The 22772-nt window shown below is 45.0% G+C and overlaps 1 protein-coding gene across 1 annotated transcript; it reads right to left on the bottom strand.

The window, feature by feature from the left end:
- Nucleotides 1-271: 271 nt before the first annotated feature.
- LOC137428541 (uncharacterized) lies at nucleotides 272-16732 on the bottom strand. Its single transcript, XM_068118451.2, has 5 exons — nucleotides 16602-16732; nucleotides 10990-11121; nucleotides 8090-8152; nucleotides 7867-8004; nucleotides 272-2409 (listed from the first exon to the last, which is right to left on the bottom strand). The coding sequence occupies exons 1-5, from the start codon at nucleotides 16723-16725 to the stop codon at nucleotides 1427-1429; spliced, it is 1440 nt and encodes a 479-aa protein (XP_067974552.2). The 5' UTR covers nucleotides 16726-16732; the 3' UTR covers nucleotides 272-1426.
- Between the last annotated feature and the right edge of the window lie 6040 nt (nucleotides 16733-22772).

Raw genomic sequence — 22772 nt, 5'->3', positions numbered from 1 at the left:
CTTATCCGCTATAAATGTATGAGGTGTGTGTGTGTGTGTGTGTGTGAGGCATATTTTTGTGGAGTTATACTGGAGCTTTCTGATGTGGAATGTGATGCACCAAAATGCTCCTTATGGTCTCCTGAGTTGATTAAGCGAATCAACTCCAAATAATTCGGTACGATTCCCATGTTTCTAAATGCGTGCCATGTTAAGGTGTATAGAGCAGCTTAATATGTCCTTCCATGGCATGGCATTCCAGTTACAAAATAAATAACAAAAACAATGATAATATTGTAGGAAAGCATTTATTAACAAGAAGAAAAAGACATAAAATTTCATAGCCCCCATGGTTTTAGTAAGTTTGCTGTATGGAGTTAAAGGCCATCAGTCGGCCATCTTTGGTCGGATTCCAAAACAAAATCTGCATATGCATGCTCTCATGTATTGTCTCTTTGCCAAGTTTGAACAAAATGTGTCCATGCCTGTCCGAGAAATGGTTGGGAACACGTTTAAGTAACAAAATGGCTGCCAGTCTGCCATCTTGGATCTGCTCTCGGAAAAATAAAATGATGTGCATATGCAACACATCATTCATTTTCTGTGTGCCAAGTTTGAACAAGATCGGTATCCAATCTGCTTCCTTGTTGTGTTCTCTTTCATCTTCATGTATCCCTTTCCAGAATTTTTCAAGATGCTCTTTTCTCAGGGGAGTTGCTACATTTTGTTTCTGTTTCCCTAGTTCCCTGTATAAGTTTTTCAGGTTGTTTTCAAACTGTTGATTTTGCTTTCTTCTGTTGTTGGCCTCATCATAGTTTCTATTTTCCCTGCTATCTGGTGTATGTGGAGCTTATTATGGGCAGCTAATGGTTCCAGCCCATTGTTTTCAATGTTGTATTTCCTTTTTATTTGTCCGATTCTTTTCTTGAGCTTTGGACTTCTGTTTCCCTTATTGAATTGTTCCATTTGTCCAGTTTCCTTCTCAGTTGGTGTCTCTGCTTCTCCACTCTCTGTTTCCAAGGTGGTGTTTTGTTTCTGGTCAGATTGTCATTTTTGTGTTGTTTGCGTGTTATTTTCTTTTTGTCATTCAGTGCTGCTGCAAAACTCACATTGTTAATTTCTCTCAAATTAGGTGATTTGGGGAGAATTTTAGTAACCGTTGTTTATTCTCCTTACTTGTATCTCCAGTTTGTTGTTTTTTATTCGGTGGAGTTGTGGTCTTTGCCTTGGTGAAATTACTTTGATTTCCTCTTTTATTAGCCAACTCTTCTTCAAGTCTTTGCTGTTCGTTGTCAACCTCTTCTTCCTCCTGTTGTCCGTTATTCTCTTCCTCATTGTGATCTATCTTTGTTAGTCTTATTTGTTTTGTTTGCAAAGATGCTATTTGAGCTGAGTTAGTAACTTCGAGTTGTTCTTCCTCTGGAGGTGTTGTTTTTTCCATTGCTTCTCACCTGTGTATTCTTTGATGTACTTTTAAAAATGATAATGCAGTAAATGATTTACTGCAAACAGAACACCTGTACGGCTTTTCTCCACTGTGCATTTTTTGATGTCGTTTTAAAGATGGTAACGCAGTAAATGAATTGTTGCACACAGAACACCGGTAGGGCTTCTCTTCTGTTTCTGAATTGTTCTCTTCCGTGTGTATTCTCTGATGCTCTCTTAATATTTTCCAGCAGGTAAATGATTTCTGACACACAGAACACTTGACGGTCTTCTCTTCCGTGTGCATTCTTTCATGATCGTGTAAATCTATCAATTGACCAAAGGCCTCATGACACACGGAGCACTTGTGGGGCTTCTCTACTGTGTGCATTGTTTGATGAAAGTGCAAATGTGATGATTCACTAAAGGCCTTATGACATACAGAGCATTTGTATGGCATCTCTCTTGTGTGTGTACTTTGATGACAGTATAATTGCGCTGATTGAATAAATGCCTTATGACAAACAGAACATTTATAGGGCTTCTCTCCTGTGTGTGTTCTTTGATGATTGTACAACGTTGATAAGTGAGCAAACGCTTTATCACACACAGAACACTTGTATGGTCTCTCTCCTGTGTGTGTTCTTTTATGGACATATAAAACTGATGAATGAGCAAACGCTTTGTTGCAGAGAGAACACTTGAAAGGCTTCTCACCCGAATGGATTCTTCCATGGATTTGCAACGCTGAGATAACAGGGAAGGTCTTGTTGCACACGGAGCACTTGTGTAGTCTCTCATGGAAATTATCAATGTTAATAGATGAGGAGAGACGTCCTTGGAAATTATTAAGGGGCTCTGTACAATGTTTACAAGTGCAGTTGTTTGACACATGGCTGAATTTGTCAGTTTCTTCAGAAATGGTCTGAGTGATGTGTGGATTAATATCTTCCTGGTCAAACATCTGGGAACAGTTGGACCAGGAAACCAGTTTCATTTGTTTTTCTGTAAAGACAAGTCACCAAAGTCATCTTTTAAAAATATATATCAAAAGTTAAACCATATTTGAAAAATATATTATAACGAGTAAAAGTATCCATCCCCAGTGACAGGAAAAGCAAGCCAAAGCATCCATCCCCATGTTGGGAAATGTTTAAGTTAATCTATCAATTTAAATAATTGAATGGACTTTAAAAAGGTTAAGTGCGATGCATTCTTTCTTAGGTTCACTCAGATTCAAATCTCTGAGCTACTTATACCACCCATCACAAAATGGTGGTTCAACACTGGGCGGTAGAGGTTAGATTTGTCTAAGAAGAGGGCAAAATATCCTGCTTGCTAAATTAAATTTCGTATCAGCATTATTCATGCCTTCTCCAGTCATTTCAAAAGTGAATGATGAGCTTTTTAAAACGCAGCAAGGGACACGCCCGCCATGAACGGGAGACAGAAGAAAGTATGGGCAGACTCCACGGTTCACAATATATAATAAACGACTTCCCTTACAAGGAACTTCAACACAAAAAGAGACCACACAGCCCATCAAGCCTGCACGATGGTTGCCAACCCGTGACGTCAAGTTTTTTTGTATACGGAGTCGGCGCATCGAAGACTGAGGACATAGAAGAGATGAGGATGCAACAGAACAAAAGGAACAGCAGAAAGCTGTAAATTTGAGGCTGGCGGGAGAAGGGCACAGGGTTAGAAAGAAAATGGGGCTTTGGGGGAAGGGGGCTAACAGGGTTAGAAAATATCATGGTCTTGGGGGGGCTGTGATCTGAGATGGTGATGAACAGCTGTGTTGAATAACTGGAGGGAAGAATGAGATTGAAGACGGTGGAAGTTGTTGTTGTTGTTGTTGTTGTTGTTGTATAGCACCGGACAGTTCTCTCCAACAAGTCTGCGGCACAGAGACAGTCGATCGATCTCCCAGGAGTGAACCAGAGATCCCCCACCTTCACAAAGTGAGGGCCACGGCAGAGCTAGAGAGAAAGAGAAAGAAAGAGAGAGGAGACAAGAGGGAAAGGGCCGGTCCACGGGGACCGAACGGCACTCTGACCGTGACTGCGCTTCCCTGACAAATCTGGACAGCAGGGAAGAATAGGGAAGATTTGGCCCCTGACTTGCATTCAATGGTGCAATCACTGCGAAGAGGCATCCCCGATAGTTGTACAATGTGAAAGTTGGTTCCATAGGTGGGGAAAATGAGGAACAAATAAGTGTAGGTGAGCAGTGATCATGGATTTTGAGACTTTCAGTGAGGAGGGGGTTGCTGGTGGACCACGTGCATTTTCAGAATCCTGGGAAGGGAGGGGGTGGGGGGGAGGAGGAGGAGGAGGAGGAGGAGGAGGAGGTTGATGGTAGCAAGGCACAGAGAGGGCAGGAGGTGCAATACCAGAATGGGGGTGAAACAAGGCAGAGGGACGTGTAAGGCAGGGTTCACCAGCCTCGATGGGAGAGCAGTACTCCATCAAGCTGCAGACGAAGGCCTTATGGGAGAACAAGAGTTCAGGTGTGCCAAGGAAAGACATTGCACCACAGAGGATGCCCAATCGGTGACTGGCTTTGGAGGTGAACTTTGAAATGTGGTTTGCCCAAGAAATTTCATGCTTCACAGCAAGATCCAAGAGTGTGAGCGACTGAAGTTCTTTGAGAGAGGTGTGAATAAAGCATATAGGCGGGTTTGCCAGATGAGAGATAATGTGTGTGAGATTTCTCATGATTGAAAGACATATTCCAAGTGTTTGACCAGCACATGATCTTGTCAAGGTATGAAGAGAGGGAAGAAGCTGCTGCCTGTTTATCTGAACGATGAGATGTCACGGAAAAGGGTGGAGTCGTCAGCAAGGAGATAAACAGGATTTTACAAAGAGTCAAAGAGACCATTGATGAAGATTAGGGTTCGGATGGGGCCCAAGACTATTGCCTTGGGTCAAACCAGCCTTGACAGGGAGAGGAGATGAAAGGGTTCCGTCGAGAGACACACGTTTGCTTTGAGAGGTGAGGAACTCAGTGACCCAAGAATGGAGTGGGTCTTGGATGCCATTGGCAGAGAATTTGGAGAGCTCGACGGGATGACAGACCGTATAGAAAGCTTGAGCTTTGTCTAGAGAGATGCCCGGGATGTCATGTCTGAAATTGAAGGCCCCCATCCGTTGTTGGGAGAGTAGAGTCAACATGTACATTGTACAAAGTGGAGTGACCCAGGTCTGAATCCGAATTGATCGTTGGAGAAGAGAAATGATTTTATGTGAACTGCAGTGATGGATTCAATGACGTTGCTGATGATTGGAAGGAATACAATAGGTCTGTAGTTAAGGGTGTTGCTATTTGCACCTTTCATGTAATGCAGTGATATTGGCAGACTTCCAAGCATATGGAATATGACTTTGGGGAAATGATGGAGTGAAAAGAGCAGAGAGGAAGAGCAGGAGCAGGTTTTTCAGATACATGAGCTTTGCCATCCAATCCATTTGCCGAATCAGACCTCAAGGTTGCCAGAAGCAAACAAACACTGAATTTGGAAGCAAACACTGAATTGAGGCACTCGGTCTTCTCACGAGCGGAGCCTGAGTGAATTGCCAGACTCGCCAGCACCGAGGCTGCTCTCTGAGAATGGCTGGAGAGATGTTGACCTTCACAAGCACACAATTCGATAAACCAATTGGAGCAGAGGAAGAGCACAAGACATTGGTGGGGAAGTTGGTCATAACCAAATCCGCAATGAAGGATTTGGCATTGACAGGTATCCAGGTGGGAAGGTATCAGTCTCATGGAGTTATAGAAGTCCTTTGCTGAGGTGGCATGGCTGGTGAGAGAGGTACCGACACCCAACCAATTGGCGTGGTGACATTTGAAATCACCACATGCGAGGACGAGTGAGCTGGGATGAGTGGTTAAAAGTTGGTGCATATCATCTGAGAGAGATGTGGATGGAGCCATCACTGTTTTGAAGGACAGCATAACACACAGACAAATATGAGGTGGCAGCGGAAGGGAAGTTGCAGCCAGAGGTAGTCCTGGGGTTTGGGAGGTGCAAGTACAGTACACGGATAATGAGAAATGGAGTTCTTGATATACAGCGCGTCTACACCACCAGGACAGGGTTCAGGTCGATCAAGCCGGAAAAGACAATAGCCAGAGAGACACTGAGTAGTCACGGGCGACCTGTGGGAGGAAGGCTTCCTGGCTGTCATCAGCGGCTGTCCGGATTGTGTGGGATTTTCACTTCCCACACAACAAAACCTGATCTCAGATGATGAAGGAAGTGTTCCAAGTTCAACACAAATGATGGTAAAGGAAACATCAGAGAGTAGATGTTTTCTTTGCAGCCGAACACTGCGCCCCAGCCTGGAGCAGAAGCCCACACGTGAGAAAGGTTGATGTTGCCATTAACAACGCCCTCCGCATTGTAGCTGGTTGCTTGAAGCCCACCCCGGCATTCCACCTGCCAGTCCTAGCGGGAATCGCCCCGGCCGGCCTCCGATGGGAGGCTGCTACCCTCGCCCTGGCAAGGAATGCCCAGAAACACAACTGGCACATCCTGCACAACACCACAACGATAGTGGCGCCTCCAAGCAGACTCAAGTCCCGCCATCCCTACAACAAGGCGGCACAAGAGATGCTCAGTTCTATCCCTGAGGACCTGTCTAGAAGCGCATGGCTGGCGGCATCTTGGAAGCAGGTGTGGGAAACGGCCGGGCCCACCCGCATCCACCGCTACATCTGGGACCCAGGAGGTGGCATCGTAGGAGAAGACCTACCACGCCTGCAATGGACCTTGCTGAACCATCTACATACGTGGGTCGGCCACTTCAAATCATCGCTGAAGATGTGGGGCCTGGCAGATAGCGCCGTGTGCGAGTGCGGCGAGCCTGAGCAGACTGCCGAACACATAATTACCACCTGCCCCCGATACAGACCACCTTCAGAAGCCGGCCTCTTCGACGTAGAACCAGAGACGAGGTCATGGCTGCACGACACTGAGCTGGCCATCTGATGATACACGAAAGAAGAAGAAGAAAACCTGATCTCAGATGATGAAGGAAGTGTTCCAAGTTCAACACAAATGATGGTAAAAGAAACATCAGAGAGTAGATGTTTTGAGAATGATACGAAACTGAGTTGCAGAACGTAATTCCACAGTAAGTCATCCAGAAATGGTGCAGGTGAGGGAAAAATTGCGGAACTCAATGACGAGATTCTTTAATGGCTTTTGAGCGATTTGTATGGTGCGATTTAACAATCTTGAATACACTTTTCACTTCACACGTTTAGATCGTCATAAATTTGTCTTTGAAACCTGTCAAGTCCCAATATTCCGAGTTGATTTGTTGTTTCCAATGCTATTTCCAGACTCTATTAATGAAACAGACTTTACAAATGGTGGCTTTATGGGTCAGATTATCAACAACAACAACAACATGCATTTTCAGGCCATTTTCCCTGCTAGAGCGGGGTTAGCCTTGCAGTCCCCATGACAATCTTCTCCATTTTGCCCTATTTTCTGCATCTCTCCTTGTTAACCCCCTTGCACGCATTTCTTCTTCCACCATCTTTAGCCAAGTCTTTCTTGGTCTTCCCCATCCTCTACTTCCTTCTACATTCATTTCCATCACTCTTCTCAACCAGTCACTTTCATCCTTCCTCAACACATGACCAAACCATCTCAACCTGTTTCTCTTCACAGCATCCATCACAGGCTCTATTCCCATCATCTTTCGTAATTCATCATTTGTCTTCCTCTCTCTCAACGATACTCCACACATCCACCGAACCATTCGCATTTCCACCCTTTCCAGCCTTCGTTGCTGCTCCACGTTCATTACCCATGTCTCGCTCCCATAAATCATAACACTTCTCACACATGCAGCATACACCTTTCCCTTCAGCTTCAATTAATCTCCCCTCCTCATCAGCATGCCACTCAGTTCCCAAAAGATCAATCCTGAATAAAGGCCAGAAATACAAAGTACAGAAATATTTCTGGTTATTTTAGAAGCAAATAATATCCCTGCCCAGTATAGACAAACAAGCCCTCTTGGAACCACCTTTGGAGGCCATTTTTCCCGGAAAGCAGGGGTTGGCCTTTTTTGGGAACCATGGTCCCCTTTTTGAAGCAATGTTTTATGGCCGGATGCCCTTCCTGCCGCCAACCCTGTTAGTCGCCTCTTGCGAAACACAGGGAATTACCAGTGACCTAGTACTCAATTTGCCGACCTAGGAAGGATGACAGGCTGAGTCAACCCCCCTGGCGTTAATTCAGTAATCAATCGGGATTCAAACCCAGGATCCTCGGATCCCAAGCCGGCACCCTAACTGCTAAGCCAACACCAGGCTAAGCAAGCCCTTTTTGTTGACCGATATTTAATTGATCTTTTGTTCTGCAGAGTTCGATCAAAATCATTTCATCAGTAAAAAGAACAAAAACAAAACAAAACAGGTGAAGCATGTGTCGCTTACCTTCAAGCGGCTGAGCAGCTTTGTCGGACTCCCCGGGGAAAGAACCAAGTGGTTCCTGCTTCACACGCACATTGCTCAAAGCATCATGGGAGGTCTGAAAATAACTTTGCAAAGTGTCCATCGTCCCCAGATCTTCACCTGTAAACCATATGACAATTTGTTTCTTACTGAGGAAAACAGTCTGGAATATTTTTATTTTTATTATCATTATTGTTATTCAGACCTTTGACAAGCGAGGAGGAATCATCAATGAACTCGGACTCCACCTTCACTTCCACAATAAAATCTGAAAATAAAAACATCCCATTCAAACTCAACATGAAATAACCTTTTTCATTTTTTTGGAATACATACTCAACGCCCGTGGAAGAGCTCTTATTAGTACACTGAACGGATCAGGACGCTTCAGGACAAAAGGAACAGCAGAGAGAGGGGGAAACACCAACAGCAGTGCCGATGGCCAAGACAGAGAGGGGTGGACAAACAGAGGGTATATGGAGGAAAAGGGGGGAGGGGGTGGTAGGAGAGGATGCAGGAGGTGGACAAGTAGGATACAGAAGGCAACTCTCAGGAGGGAAAATTGGAGTTGGGAAGGAGTAGGGATTGGGATTGTGTGGATGGGGGGTAACGAGGGAAGAAAAGATAATGTTTTTGGATTGGAGATGAGATGGTGTTGAACAGCGGTCTTGAAGACGTGGAGATAAGAATGAGATTGAAGAGGATGTGGATGTTGGTTCCACAGGTGTAGAAAAGGAGGAACAAATGAGTGGAGGTGAGCAGTGATCCTGGATTTAGGTGGTTTCACCAGAAGGGGTTGATAGTGGACCATGTGTGCCCTGCAAAAATATTGGGGAGACAAAGCATAAAAAGAGTAGAGGGTACAAAACGAGACAGGACGTGGTAGAAGGCAAAGAGACCACCGACCTGTCTGCGATGGCGAAGTGACAGGACGTAGACTCTTCATCGCGGGAGATTCTAACAATATTAAAGGCCTTGTTTTCCGCGGCGTCAAGCTGAGAAAGATGTGAGGCAGGGGAGCCAGCCCAGAGGGGAGAGCAGTGCTCCATCAAGTTGCAGATGGAAGCCTCGTCAGTGGATAGGAGTACAGGTGTGCCAAGGAAGGACTCTGTACAACGAAGGATGCGCAGTTGGCTGCTATCTTTGGAGGCCTACTTTGAAATGCAGTTTGCCCAAGAAAGATTGTCTAACGAAACTTAAAAAAAAAATAGACGATGAGAAATTGAAGTAGCATATTATACAGGAAATAAAAGGCATTTCTGAGTACCAGATGTCAACAAACCTTTCTAGGGTGAATTAGGTATGCTGAATTTGAATCTGCTTGTTGCCAAGCTCGGCTTTGCTTCGTAAGCGCGCAAAATGGCAAATCCAATATGGCTGCCGAAGACCTTTTTTATGGACAAATTTGATATTTTCATGATTATGATGAAATTAATACAACTTTTGGAAGTTGTGCTGGTCATTCTTATAAGCCTAACCTACATAACCAACATTGTGCTCAGGTGTATCTATTGGTAGCAGGTGGCTCTGTTCATGTGGTCATGAATGTGGCATTGAAAGTCAGGTAAGAAAATCATTGATTGAAGCTACGTTTCCCTCTGAAAATGTTTGTGTCAAGCCCAATAGTATAAATTGTTGCTGAAAGCAAATAGAAAGATTTTAAATAAATTAATCTTGTTTTATTTGTTTTCAAAATCGCTGATGATGGAGCCCCTGTTGATGTTGAAAAGGCCCCGTAAGGTGGATTTAGACGTATGTATTTTCTGTCAGGAGGGCAACAAACTGAAAGACGGCCTTCGAGATGCTTTTATTTCTTGGTATTTCTATGCATGTATGTTTTACCATTGCAGAACAACAGCACTTTTTACGTTTAGTCCACCCATTTATGTATGTACAAGTATTGGACCGATATATCGGCTTTGAAGTCGGGAGGGGATTTATACCTGAGAGTTGAGAGGGGGATGGGGAGGGAGAGCAAAGGTGGGGTGGAGTTGGGAGCGGGAAGTTAATGCTTTTGGGGTGGAGTGTGGTTGAGGAGTTTTGGTGGGGGGAAGAGGGGTTAGAGTTGTGGCGGGGGGGGGGGGGTTGAGGAGTTGGGAAGTGCGTTGGGGATAATAAGGGAACCAATTCAATGAGATCCGATTTTCAGACTCTATTCAAATTTCAAGTCAACCAGATGGAAACTGATGATTGTATTGTATGTGATATTGTCCTTTGACCTTCTGCCCTTTTTTTCAATTTATTTTTTGTATACAAAGTCGAGGCTTGTGTAGGGGCTAGCACATAAAAAACAAAAGCACAAACATAAACACACATGAAACATCATAAAGGGAGGGGGAAACAAGAGGGCGAGAGAGAGGGAAGCATAACAAGAGTGGAGAACAGGGACATTGGGAGATCTGTGGAAGAGAGAGGGATGGGGCGGGGTACATGGGATAAACAAATGGACACCAATGGGAGCTTCAGGAAAGAAAACGGAATTTGAAAAAAAACCTCTGGAACAAACTCCCTCACTATCTATAATCCCACTCCTCCCTCCAGGTCTTTAAAACAGCTGTTCACCACCATCTCTTATCTTCCCCCATACAAAACCTTGATCTTTTCTACCCCTATTAATACACCCCAAACCCACCTTTTTCAAATTTAGTTTCCTTTCCTGAAGGTCCCATTAGTGTCCATCTAGTTTATCCCGTGGACCACATCCTCCCCCAGCCCACTCCCTTCCACAGATCTCCCGATGTCGCTGTTCTCTAATGTTGTTGTGCTTCCCTGTCTCTCCCCCTCTTGTCTCCCGCTCCCTTTATTGTATGTTCTGTGCGTTAGCTCCAACACGAGCCTCGACTTAGTATACAAAATAAATAAACAAACAAACAATCAAATAAATAAATAAATAAAACTTGTCCATTAACGAATCTGCTATCAGGAATCAAAATGTCTGTTCGATCTCCGATTGCGAATGGGATCGGGTCACCGGGTCAGGACATCGACACGATCTTGTTCGAGGGAACCCGATTAGGACGTAGACACGATCTTGTAAGAGTGAACCCGACCCGTACATGGTGTAATTCCCCGTGTAAATGTATTTAAACAGTAAACATCACGTACCGTGTCCGGACTTGTTCTCCTCAGGTCGAGCGATCCTGAACCTGCAGTCCGAGTGAGAATCTTCAGGACCGACCAAGTTCCTTCCATCGGAGAAACTCGAGGATCCCGGAGGGTTCAACCTGTTATCCTCACCTGAGACATCTCCATTCATGGCGAACAGTACAGTGAAGAGTGAAGTACAGTGAAGAGTGAAGTACAGTGAAGAGTGAAGTACAGTGTGGTACAGTCCCACACAGTACAAACAACAATGTCAATGTGCGAGTGAAGACAGAGTTCACTCAAGCGTCCTTCAAAAAATAATTAATCAATTCCAATCCGCAGATTCGCCACAGATCGATGATTTCGTTGCAAACATTCGGGTTTTGTTTCGAAACTAAAAACGAACAATTATTCCAGATCAAACTGTAAAGTTGTAATGATGATGATGAGGTAATGTTGGATCAGTTTTATGAAAATGTCAGAATGGTCGCCCGCGGAACTACTTAACTTCCGGTTAGTGCACCCTTCGCGACAAGTCACGTGATTGGATACGTTGAAAACAAACCACAAAAGGGCACGTGTTACAGCTTACTTCCGGTAGTCTCGCCCTCATCTATCCTCATCCTCATTCACTGAGTGAAATGAAGCCCCAGAATGCCCTGCGACCCGGAACGACTCCTGTTGACAAATCCACACAACGGCGCTTCCGGTCCAGCGAACTTAAATTAACAACGTCAGCGACCCGGAACTACTCCTGTTGACAAATCCACTCAACGGCGCTTCCGGTCCAGCAAACTTAAATTAAAAACGTCAAACTCATGAAACCAGAGAGCAAACTGAGCGGATAACATCAGACAAATAAAATGGTTACCGAATACCGATCACGACGACATGGCGTCTCCACATGGGGGCGAGACCTAGTATGGACCGTTATTACCGTCGAAGCTCGCGAAGCGAAGATGAAGTTAAGCAATCGGGTGCGTACACGTGCCATATGTGTGCCGTACGTGTGCCGTGTCTGCATTTTAAAAATTCATTTTCTCGGCAACCGTTGATCCGATTGACATGAAATTTTTACTACAGGAGCGCCTCTGCCTGTAGATTTTTTGCTGATAAGTATGACGTCATAGGTCACGTGGTACGGACGCCATCTTGGAAAAACGTCACAACCTCTATCTCCCAAACCACTTAATGGAAAAAATTGAAACATGGCTCATTGTCAAGTACACCCCATGGGGAATAAGATATATATGTTAATGATGATGTCATAGGTGTCTGCATTATGACGTCATAATTCGACAAGTAAAAAGCTTGATCTGTCTGATAGGTATGAAAAAAGAAAATCCTCTGCAACTGTTGGTCCGATAAACACGAAATTTTCAGAATATAAGCGGCTCCTCCTGTAGAATTGTTCTAATGATAATTACGGTCATTGGTCACGTGGTACAGGCGCCATCTTGGAAAAGTCGAAAAAATTTGCACCTCTATATCTTGGAAACCACTCCATGGAAAAAAAATTGAAATATGGCTCGATGTCAAGCACTCCCCTTGGAGAATAAGATATGTTTATGATGATGTCATCAGTACTGTAATAATGACGTCATAACTCGGCAAGTACAATGCTTGATTCAATTAGTATGAATTTTTTTCTCTGCAATTCTTGTGACCGATTGACACAAAATTTTCACCTTCGGAGCACCTCCTCCTGAAGAATATTTTAATGATAATTATGACGTCATAGTTCAGCGGTAAAGGCGCCATCTTGCAAAAACCGAAAATCTTTGCCCCTCTATATCTCCGACCCCACTCCATGGTAAAAATGAAACATGGCTCATTGTCAAGTACTCCCCATGGGGAATAGGATATGTTAATGATGACGTCATTGGTGCCTTAATTATGACGTCATAATTCGGCAACGCTTAGTCTGATCATTTTGAAATTTATTGAGCATGATCTATGCAACAATTATATTCGAGAATATAAATTTATGTCACGTGGTCTGGCAGCCATATACGATCAAAGAAAAAAAAACACTTCAAAAACAAAAGAGTTCACTTGCACCAAGTTGACTGCGCAGGGTAAGTTTTCTATCAATACCATCTAGTTAATATTAGGATCTGTGAAGGAGGAAACACGTGACTAAAACTGGCAGATTGCTGGAAGATTGACAAACTATGTCTGCACCAACAGTGTGAATGACGTCACAGTCGTGGTTCACAGGTTCAACACCGCACCCTGCACATGGTCCGCCATATCTCGTTGTTCGCTCAAAGATTGATGGGACACCGCAACACACGCTGGAGATTTATGAGACACCGCAACACACACTGGAAATTGATAGGACACCGCATCACACGGTGAAGATTGATGGAACACCGCAACACACGCTGGAGATTTATGGGACACCGCAACACACACTGGAAATTGATGGGACACCGCAACACACGCTGAAGATTGATGGGACACCGCAACACACGCTGGAGATTTATGGGACACCGCAACACACACTGGAAATTGATGGGACACCGCAACACACACTGGAAATTGATGGGACACCGCAACACATGCTGGAAATTGATGGGACACCACAACACAAGCTGGAGATTTATGGGACACCGCAACACACACTAGACATTGATGGGACCGCAACACACGCTGGAAATTGATGGGCCACCACAACACACACTATACTTTCATGGGACCGCAACACACGCTGGACATTGGTGGGACACCGCAACACACGCTGGACATTGATGGGACCGCAACACACGCTGGACATTGATGGGACCGCAATACACGCTGGACATTGATGGTGCAGCGCAACAGACGCTGGAATTCACACATCACATTCACATGGGAACACTGGACAGACATGGCTCTATCTAATCTTATTCATTCACACGGGACAGACATGGCCATATCTAATCTTATTCATTCACACGGGAACACGGGACAGACACGGTCTATCTAATCTTATTCATGCACACGGGACAGACATGGCTCTCCCTTATCTTATTCATTCATGATGTCCTTTACATTGTTGTAAACCAGTGGTTGGTTACTGCTTACTGAACATTGCAGCGTTACAACATGGACATTCTTGCAAATGATGGAAGACAAGAACTGCAGGACCATGGACATCCACAACAAAAAAGCGTGTGCTTATCCACGGTGATCCATTGTTGCCATCGGCAACGTCCATAGTAATTTGAGGCTGGGGGGAGAAGGGCACAGGGTTCGAAAGAAAATGGGGCTTTGGGGGAAGGGGGCTAACAGGGTTAGAAAATATCATGGTCTTGAGGGGGCTGTGATCTGAGATGGTGGTGAACAGCTGTGTTGAATAACAAGAGGGAAGAATGAGATTGAAGAACATGTGGAAGTTGTTCGGGTTAGGGTTCGATGATGTGGGTTCATCAAAACAATTGATATGGGTTCCGTTGTGTGCATTTAGCACTCCCCATGCTGTCTGAAGGTAGTCAGTGAAACTGTGCAAGGTTCATCGTGAGGGAAATCCGACATTTCCAGAACCATGCGTCGAAATTATGAATGGGTGGTGTTTCCTTGGGCAACTAACTGTGTCCGCCTTAAGCTGAAAACAAGGCGAAAAAGACATAAAATGTCAGAGCCCACGTGGTTTTAGTAATTTTGCTGTAAAGAGTTAAAGACCGCCTCATGCTGCATATGTTATACTCTCATGTATTGTCTTTGTGCCAAGTTTGAACAAAATCGGACCATGCATATTCAAGGAATGGTTGCGGATGGACGCACGGATAAGACCCAATCCATAAGCCCCTGTTTCGGACTAAGTCCAGAGGGGGCGAATAATGAACACCTGGTCTGTCGTGTAGCTTGAGATGAAGGGAAATGTTAGCTTTGTTACATTGACTAATAGTATTAATCGAGCCAAAAACCAATGAATCAAATTGTGACGCGCCATCATCAAGATCGTTGTTGTTTGGAAGCCTGTGTTGCTTTTTCGTGATACGAGTGTTGTACATTGCTTCATGTTGTTCAGTGGCATGGAGAACACCATTAGTATCAGGGGACCACGAATATCTTATGTAGGGGTGTTGTCCCGTATCTTGTTGTGTATTGTGAGGGGCAACACGAGTATATGATGTCTGAGGGGTCCAGCAAGCATTCCCTATTTGACGACAGCTGTTGGGAGCAGAATTTCTAGGGGCTTGGTAGCTGCAGGCATTTGATGGGAGGTTGGGTCGTAGTTGTGGAAACTTGGAAGTAAGACAGAACTTGGCCCAATGGCCGAGTTTGCCACACAATCTGCATGCGTCGTTGTGAGCAGGACATCTGCCTTACATCTTGCTCAGCTCAGCGCTGTGGAAACGATGGCCTTCAGATTATTGGAATCTCCTGCATTGAAGCCGAGTCTATGGGCCTATCACTTCACAGACAGGTTGATGGTCTCCGTGTTCTACCACTTCCTTTGTGGTCTTGCACCCTCAGCGCTTTCTATTCTTTATCCCCTCACCCCTCCCCCAATACGTGCAAGGCTTACACAATCCACCATCAACCCCTTTCTGGTGAAACAGCCTAAATCCAGGATCACTACTCACCTTCACTCAATTGTTCCTCTTTTTCCCCACCTGTGGAACCAACTTCCACATCCTATTAAATCTCATTCTTCCCTCCAGCTTTTCAGACAGTTGTTCACCACCATCTCAGATCGTCCCAAACCCAAAACCATGATATTTTCTACTTTCGTTAACCCTCCTCCCCCTCCCCACCCCAATCCCTCCTCTTTCCAGTTTTCCCTTGTGAGACTTCCCTTCTGTATCCATCTTGTCCACCACATGCATCCTCTCCTGATGCCCCCCCCCCCAATTCCTCCCCACACCCATTGTTTATCCACCTCCCTCTGTCTTGGCCTTCATGTCTGCTGTTGATGTTCCCCCCTCTCTGCTGTTCCTTTTGTCCTTTTGCATCGTAATCCTTTCAGTGTACTAGTACTAGCTTTTAAATGAGCCTTGACTATACATACAAAAAAAAATTGTGGGTTTTCTGATGGAGGAGGAGGAGGCATTAAAAAAACAATTTTGAAGGTTTTTTTTTTAATATTGGGAAGAGCTTTTGAAGGGAGAAATATTTTATTCAGTGAAGATTCCAAAAAGGGATATGGTAGCTTTCAGTTGTTTTGGAGTGAAGAAGACTTTTGTTGTTTGTATTTTTTTGGGAACAATGGTGGGAAAAAGATTAAGCTGAGGGATCAGAAGTAGCAATACCTGGAAGAAAACATGCTAAAAAGAAGCAGGTGCGGTCAAAAACAGAGGCAGTAGCAACAACTCGAAGAGCCCAGTGCTACACGAGTCGGACAGACTTTACCCGGGACACATAATTCGACAATGCAACACATGATGAGGTTAAGCACAGAAAATTGGACAAAAACACAACCAGCAACACAGGAATGAAAATAAAAACATTAAAATACAACTTATCTGGTCTGGGAATCTTAGCTTTGTTAAACTGGAAGGATGAACTCACGAACCAGCAACGCACGTGGAGCAACCCGGAACCGGAAATAAAATTGCAATAGAGTTTGGTACGAAATCACTTCCTCATTAAAATAATAAACATGTCAAAACAGTGTCATGTGTTCTCTATGAATCTCAGCTTACCTTTGAGCAGCCGAGCAGCTTTGCTGGTGTCCTCGGGAGGAGAGTCACACGGTTCCTGCTTTACGTGCTCATTGCTCAAAGTATCTTGGGGAGTTTGAAAATAACTTTGGAAAGTTTCCATCATCCCCAGATGAGCTTCACCTGCAAATCATTTGACAATTAGTTTCTTAATCAGGAAGGCATTTGTGTTATAAGAACGATCATTGGAAGATTATTACCTCTGCCGCCGAAGGTGGACGAACGGAGGATACATTTTGACACGTCTGTGTTTGTTACCTGCGCAAATCGAAGATTTTTCATACATATTGGTTAGTCGCATGCGTTATTTTGTCTGACTGTTAGTATATGTGTTAATCGTGTACGGGTCATAATCTTAAACCGATCTTCACGAATCTTCACCAAATGGTCGAGTTTGTCATGAGCAAGAAGCCTATTGATTTCGAGGTCAAAGGCTCAAAAGGTAAACATCGGATAAAGGTCAACAACTTCGGTCAAATCCTCAATTTTGATCCGATGGACTTGATGTTTGAAAACGATTTGCATATCCGGTCACTGGATTGAACCACCAATTATTTTTCAGGTCAAATTTGTCTTCAGGATTTTGCAAGTATCGTGTTCTGCTCGACGTCCTTCTTGTTTCTTTGTTTGTGACCAGGATATCTGAAAACTTTCTGGACAGATTCTGACGAAATCCGGTGGACATGGTGGGCGTATGACAAAGAAGAATTGATTCGATTTTTTTGGAAAGATGTATGAATTTTTAAAATCCGGATACGAGAATTTTTTCATTTCTTAAGATTGTACGTGATTTCACCATTGGAATGATGATGACCACTCCTTTTTGCATCATGATGGCGCATAGGGCTGCCGAAGCAGTTTCTAGGGAATTGGGCACAATCCTGGACGGGTCACCACTCTGATGAAGGACACACGAATGGCTCATTCATCCAATTAAGCCGGTACTCATTCTGCCAAGTGCCGACCTCGGAAGGATGACAGGCTGAGTCAGCCCACGTGGTGTTAACTTAATGGCATGACAGGGCCTTGAACTTAGGACCCTGAGACCTCAGGCCAGCCACCTTAACTATTACGCCAACACCAGGCTCACCATATAATTATAATTCCCCATTTATTAATTTCTCTCTTTCGCTTCCTTATACAATCGATTCGTTTGTGAGTTGTTGTCACAATGTGATGGAATAAAACTGAAAATTATGGCCCGGACATCATTTATTCGAGTACCATGACAGGTATGTTGTTTACATGGAGACCACCATGTTGTTAAGCTGTGTCGAGCGCTCCGTTCCGTTGGAGTGTTCGCTTGAGAACTTTGAATCAGGTGAGTCGCTTGGCAAGCGGTAAGTAATCTCCATGGTAACGGAACACATCATAGCTTAGGAAATATAAATGGTCTTGTAGGAGCGAAACCGATCAGGACATCGATACAATCTTGTATGAGAGAACCCGATCCGTACATCGACACGATTTTGTATGCCACTTCCTGGCAGTGGTTCCATGCGGATTTCGGTCTGTTGAGAGAAAATGGGTTCCTGTTGAGATCGTACAAAAACACAAGTTGAGAGGTCATACATGCTCCGAGCAGGCACCAGTTTGTTCCGCAGGAATCGCCAACATCTCCGATCTTCAAGAATGCTGGCCAATCACACTGGCTGTGCGTGCGAACCAGATATTGGAATGGAAGATCAGACGATGATGAGCACAATGATGCTTCCATGATCACCATAATGTTTCTCCATTGACCCCCCCGCAACCCCCCACTGTTGCGTTTGATGAACAGTTCCGTGTGAGCCTGTTGCCTCCACCAGTCGCTCAGGCCTTGTCGTGAAACGTCCGAGCAAACTCAATCTTTTATTTGATTTTCATTCTGAAAGAGAGAAGATATAAAGTAATTCTGCTCCTGCTCCATGTGTGTGTTTGGTTCAGTGTTTTGTGAAATACCATATATGCCGTTGCGACTGGAACGAGATCGTGTGACATCTCACGAGAGCACGCCACACAGCTACCGTCTGACGAATAAAACAGTTATCTTTCAGGTTCTTTAACTTTATCAAACTTTCCCTGAATCCAAGATTTCGATTCAATTGTTTATTTTAGTTCATTATTCTGTTAATGTAACATAATCCATGTCCACAAAATCAATTTAAGGCTTAGGAGGAAAAAGGAAAAGAAGATGGGCAGAGAAATGCAACAAGTAGACAAGAAGGTGAAGAGATGAAAGTCAAAAATGATAGAAATACAGATCGAGAAAGATAGACAGTGAACATGAGGAACGAGTGAAGATTAAATAAATAATTATAAGGAGAAAAATAATTACAATTAAATCGAGCAACTACATTTAAATTTAATTTGGTGATCGAGAAAAAGGTCTTTCTCCCATGGTGATGTTTTTATTATATTTTCTCAGCAACACATCATGTGATGCATATTATTTCCTCACAGAATGGAACCGAACGATTCATGAAAAATGGAAACAAAATGGCGTACACGGCCCACGTGACCAAACCAATTTCAGGGCACGCCATGTCGGGAACGATTCACGATAAATGGAAACAAAATGGCGTACACGGCCCACGTGACCAAACCAATTTTCAGGGCACGCCATGTCGGGAACGATTCCAGAAAAATGGAAACAAAATGGCGTACACGGCCCACGTGACCAGACCAATTTTCAGGGCACGCCATGTCAGGGCTCTTACCCCCCTCGGCCTCGTCAAAAAGGTGGTTACCCACATCAACACGATCTTGTACAAAGTAACCCGACCCGTACACGGTGTGATTCCCCGTGTAAATGTATTTAAACAGCAAACATCACGTACCGTGTCCGGACTCGTTCTCCTCAGGTCGAGCGATCCTGAACCTGCAGTCCGAGTGAGAATCTTCAGGACCGACTAAGTTCCTTCCATCGGAGAAACTCGAGGATCTCGGAGGGTTCAACCTGTTATACTCACCTGAGCCATCTCCATTCATGGCGAACAGTACGGTACAGTGTAGTGTAGCCCCGTACCGTACAGTACACACGTCACGGGTGAGTGAAGACTGGACTGACTGGTCACTCAAACAACCCAAGAAAATAATTAATCAATTCCAATCCGCAGATTCGCCACAGATGGATTATTTCGTTGCAAACATTCGGGTTTTGTTTAAAAACTAAAAACGAACAATGATTCCTGATCGAACTGTAAAGTTGTAATGTTAATGATGATGAGGTAATGTTCGATCAGTTTTACTAAAATGTCAGAACCCTCTTCCTCATTCAACGAGCGAAACAAAGCCCCACAATGCACCGCGCACCGGAACTCCTCCTGTTTGCAAATCCACACATCGGCACTTCCGATCCAGTGAACGCAAATTAAAAACATCAAACTCATGCAAACAGAGAGCAAACTGAGCCGATACCATCAGGCAAATAAAATGTTTCCAGATTACGACGACATAGCGTCTCCACATATCGACCAGACCTGGCATGGACCGTTGTTAGGGTCTACGAAAGAGACAACACGTGACTAAAACCGACATGGCGGGAAGATTGACAAATTATGTCTGCACAGGCAGTGAGTGACGTCACACTCGTTGTTCATAAGTTCAACGTCGCATCCTGCAGATGGTCCGCCAATTTTGCTCATGGTGGGTTCAGAATGGCTCAAGGATTGATGGGACACCACAACAGACGCTGCAGATTGATGGGACACCACAACAGACGCTGGGCAATGTTGGGACACTGCAACACATGCTGGAAATTGATGGGACACCGCAACACACGTTGGAAATTGATGGGACACTGCAACACACGCTGGAAATTGATGGGACACCACAACACACGCTGGAAATTGATGGGACACCACAACACACGTTGGAAATTGATGGGACACCGCAATACATGTTGGAAATTGATGGGACACCGCAACACACACTGGACATTGATGGGACACCGCAACAGATGCTACAAATTGATGCCACACCGCAACAGACGCTGCAAATTGATGCCACACCGCAACAGATGCTAGACATCGATGGGACACCGCAACAGACGCTAGACATTGATGGGATACCACAACAGTCGTTGCAGATTGATGTGACACTGCAACACACGCTGCAGTATGATGGAACACCGCAACACACATTGGAGATTGATGGGACCACAATATATGCTGGAAATTGATGGGACATCGCAACACACGCTGGAAATTGAAGTGACACCGCAACACACATTGGAGATTGATGGGATCACAATACACGCTGGAAATTGATGAGACACCGCAACACACACTGACGATTGATTGGACACCGCAACACACGCTGAAGATTGACGAGACACTGCAACACACACTGACGATTGATGGGACACCGCAACACAGGATGGAGATTGATGGGACACCACAACACACGCTGCAGATTGATGGGACACCGCAACACGCGCTGCAGATTGATGGGAGACCGCAACACACGCTGCAGATTGATGGGACACGGCAACACACGCTGCAGATTGATGGGACACGGCAACACACGCTGCAGATTGATGGGACACGGCAACACACGCTAGAAATTGATGGGACACGGCAACACATGCTGCAGATTGATGGGACACCGCAACACATGCTGAAGATTGATGAGACACCGCAACACACACTGACGATTCACGGGACACCGCAACACAGGATGGAGATTGATGGGACACCGCAACACACGCTGAAGATTGATGAGACACTGCAACACCCACTGAAGATTGATGGGACACCGCAACACACGCTGAAGATTGATGAGACATTGCAACACATACTGAAGATTGATGAGACACCACACGCAACAAACGCTGGAGATTGATGGGACACCGCAATACACACTGGAAATTGATGGGACACGGCAACACATGCTGCAGATTGATGGGACACCGCAACACATGCTGAAGATTGATGAGACACCGCAACACACACTGACGATTCACGGGACACCGCAACACAGGATGGAGGTTGATGGGACACCGCAACACACGCTGAAGATTGATGAGACACTGCAACACCCACTGAAGATTGATGGGACACCGCAACACACGCTGAAGATTGATGAGACATTGCAACACATACTGAAGATTGATCAGACACCACACGCAACAAACGCTGGAGATTGATGGGACACCGCAATACACACTGGAAATTGATGGGACACCGCAACACACGTTGGAAATTGATGACACTGCCACACATGCTGGCGATTGATGGGACACCGCACCACACGATGGAGATTGAAGGGACACACCACAAAACACACTGGAAATTGATGGGACACTGCAACACATGTTGGAAATTGATGCGACACCACAACACACGCTGAAAATTGATGACACTGAAACACATGTTGGAAATTGAAGGGACAACCCGACACGCTGGAAATTGATGTGACAACCCGACACGCTGGCAATTAATGTGACAACCCGACACACGCTGGAGATTGATGGGACACCACGACACACACTGGAAATTGATGTGACAACCCAACACACGCTGGAGATTGATGGGATACCACGACACACGCTGGAGATTGATGGGATACCACGACACACGCTGGAGATTGATGGGACACCGCAACACACGCTGGAGATTGATAGGACACCACGACACGCTGGAGATTGATGGGATACCACGACACATGCTGGAGATTGATGGGACACTGCATCACATGCTGGAGATTGATGGGATACCACGACACATGCTGGAGATTGATGGGACACCGCAACACACGCTGGAAATTGATGGGACACCACGACACACGCTGAAACTTCTCAATGTCAATTCGGTAATGTCGGAGTGTTTGACCATTTGGTGAGGCAGCAAAATATGAGTGTGGCTCTTCACATGTGGAGAGGACCATGGCTGGACCATGTCCCTACAATGGTTGTAGTTTTCAATGCAAACCCGTTGTCCTAGGGTAGAGGAACGACATTTAATGTGTTTGAGTATGGGGTTCGTGGTGGGATTTTTGAGAGTGGTGATGTTTACTGGGGTATGAGGCCACCAGGTGAGGAAAATGACTCCACTGCACCCTCTATATCCATCTCTGCTGGAGCCACAGTGGAATTTGTCCAGAATGCTCCCCCCCTGGTTTGAGCTGTCCCGGTCACTCATTACAATTCACAATTGGCGCAGAATCGCGTGC

This window comes from Myxine glutinosa, chromosome 5 (assembly GCF_964187855.1).
Source record: "Myxine glutinosa chromosome 5, kmMyxGlut1.1, whole genome shotgun sequence".
Lineage (NCBI taxonomy): Eukaryota > Metazoa > Chordata > Myxini > Myxiniformes > Myxinidae > Myxine > Myxine glutinosa.
This window is presented reverse-complemented; position numbering and strand designations above follow the sequence as displayed.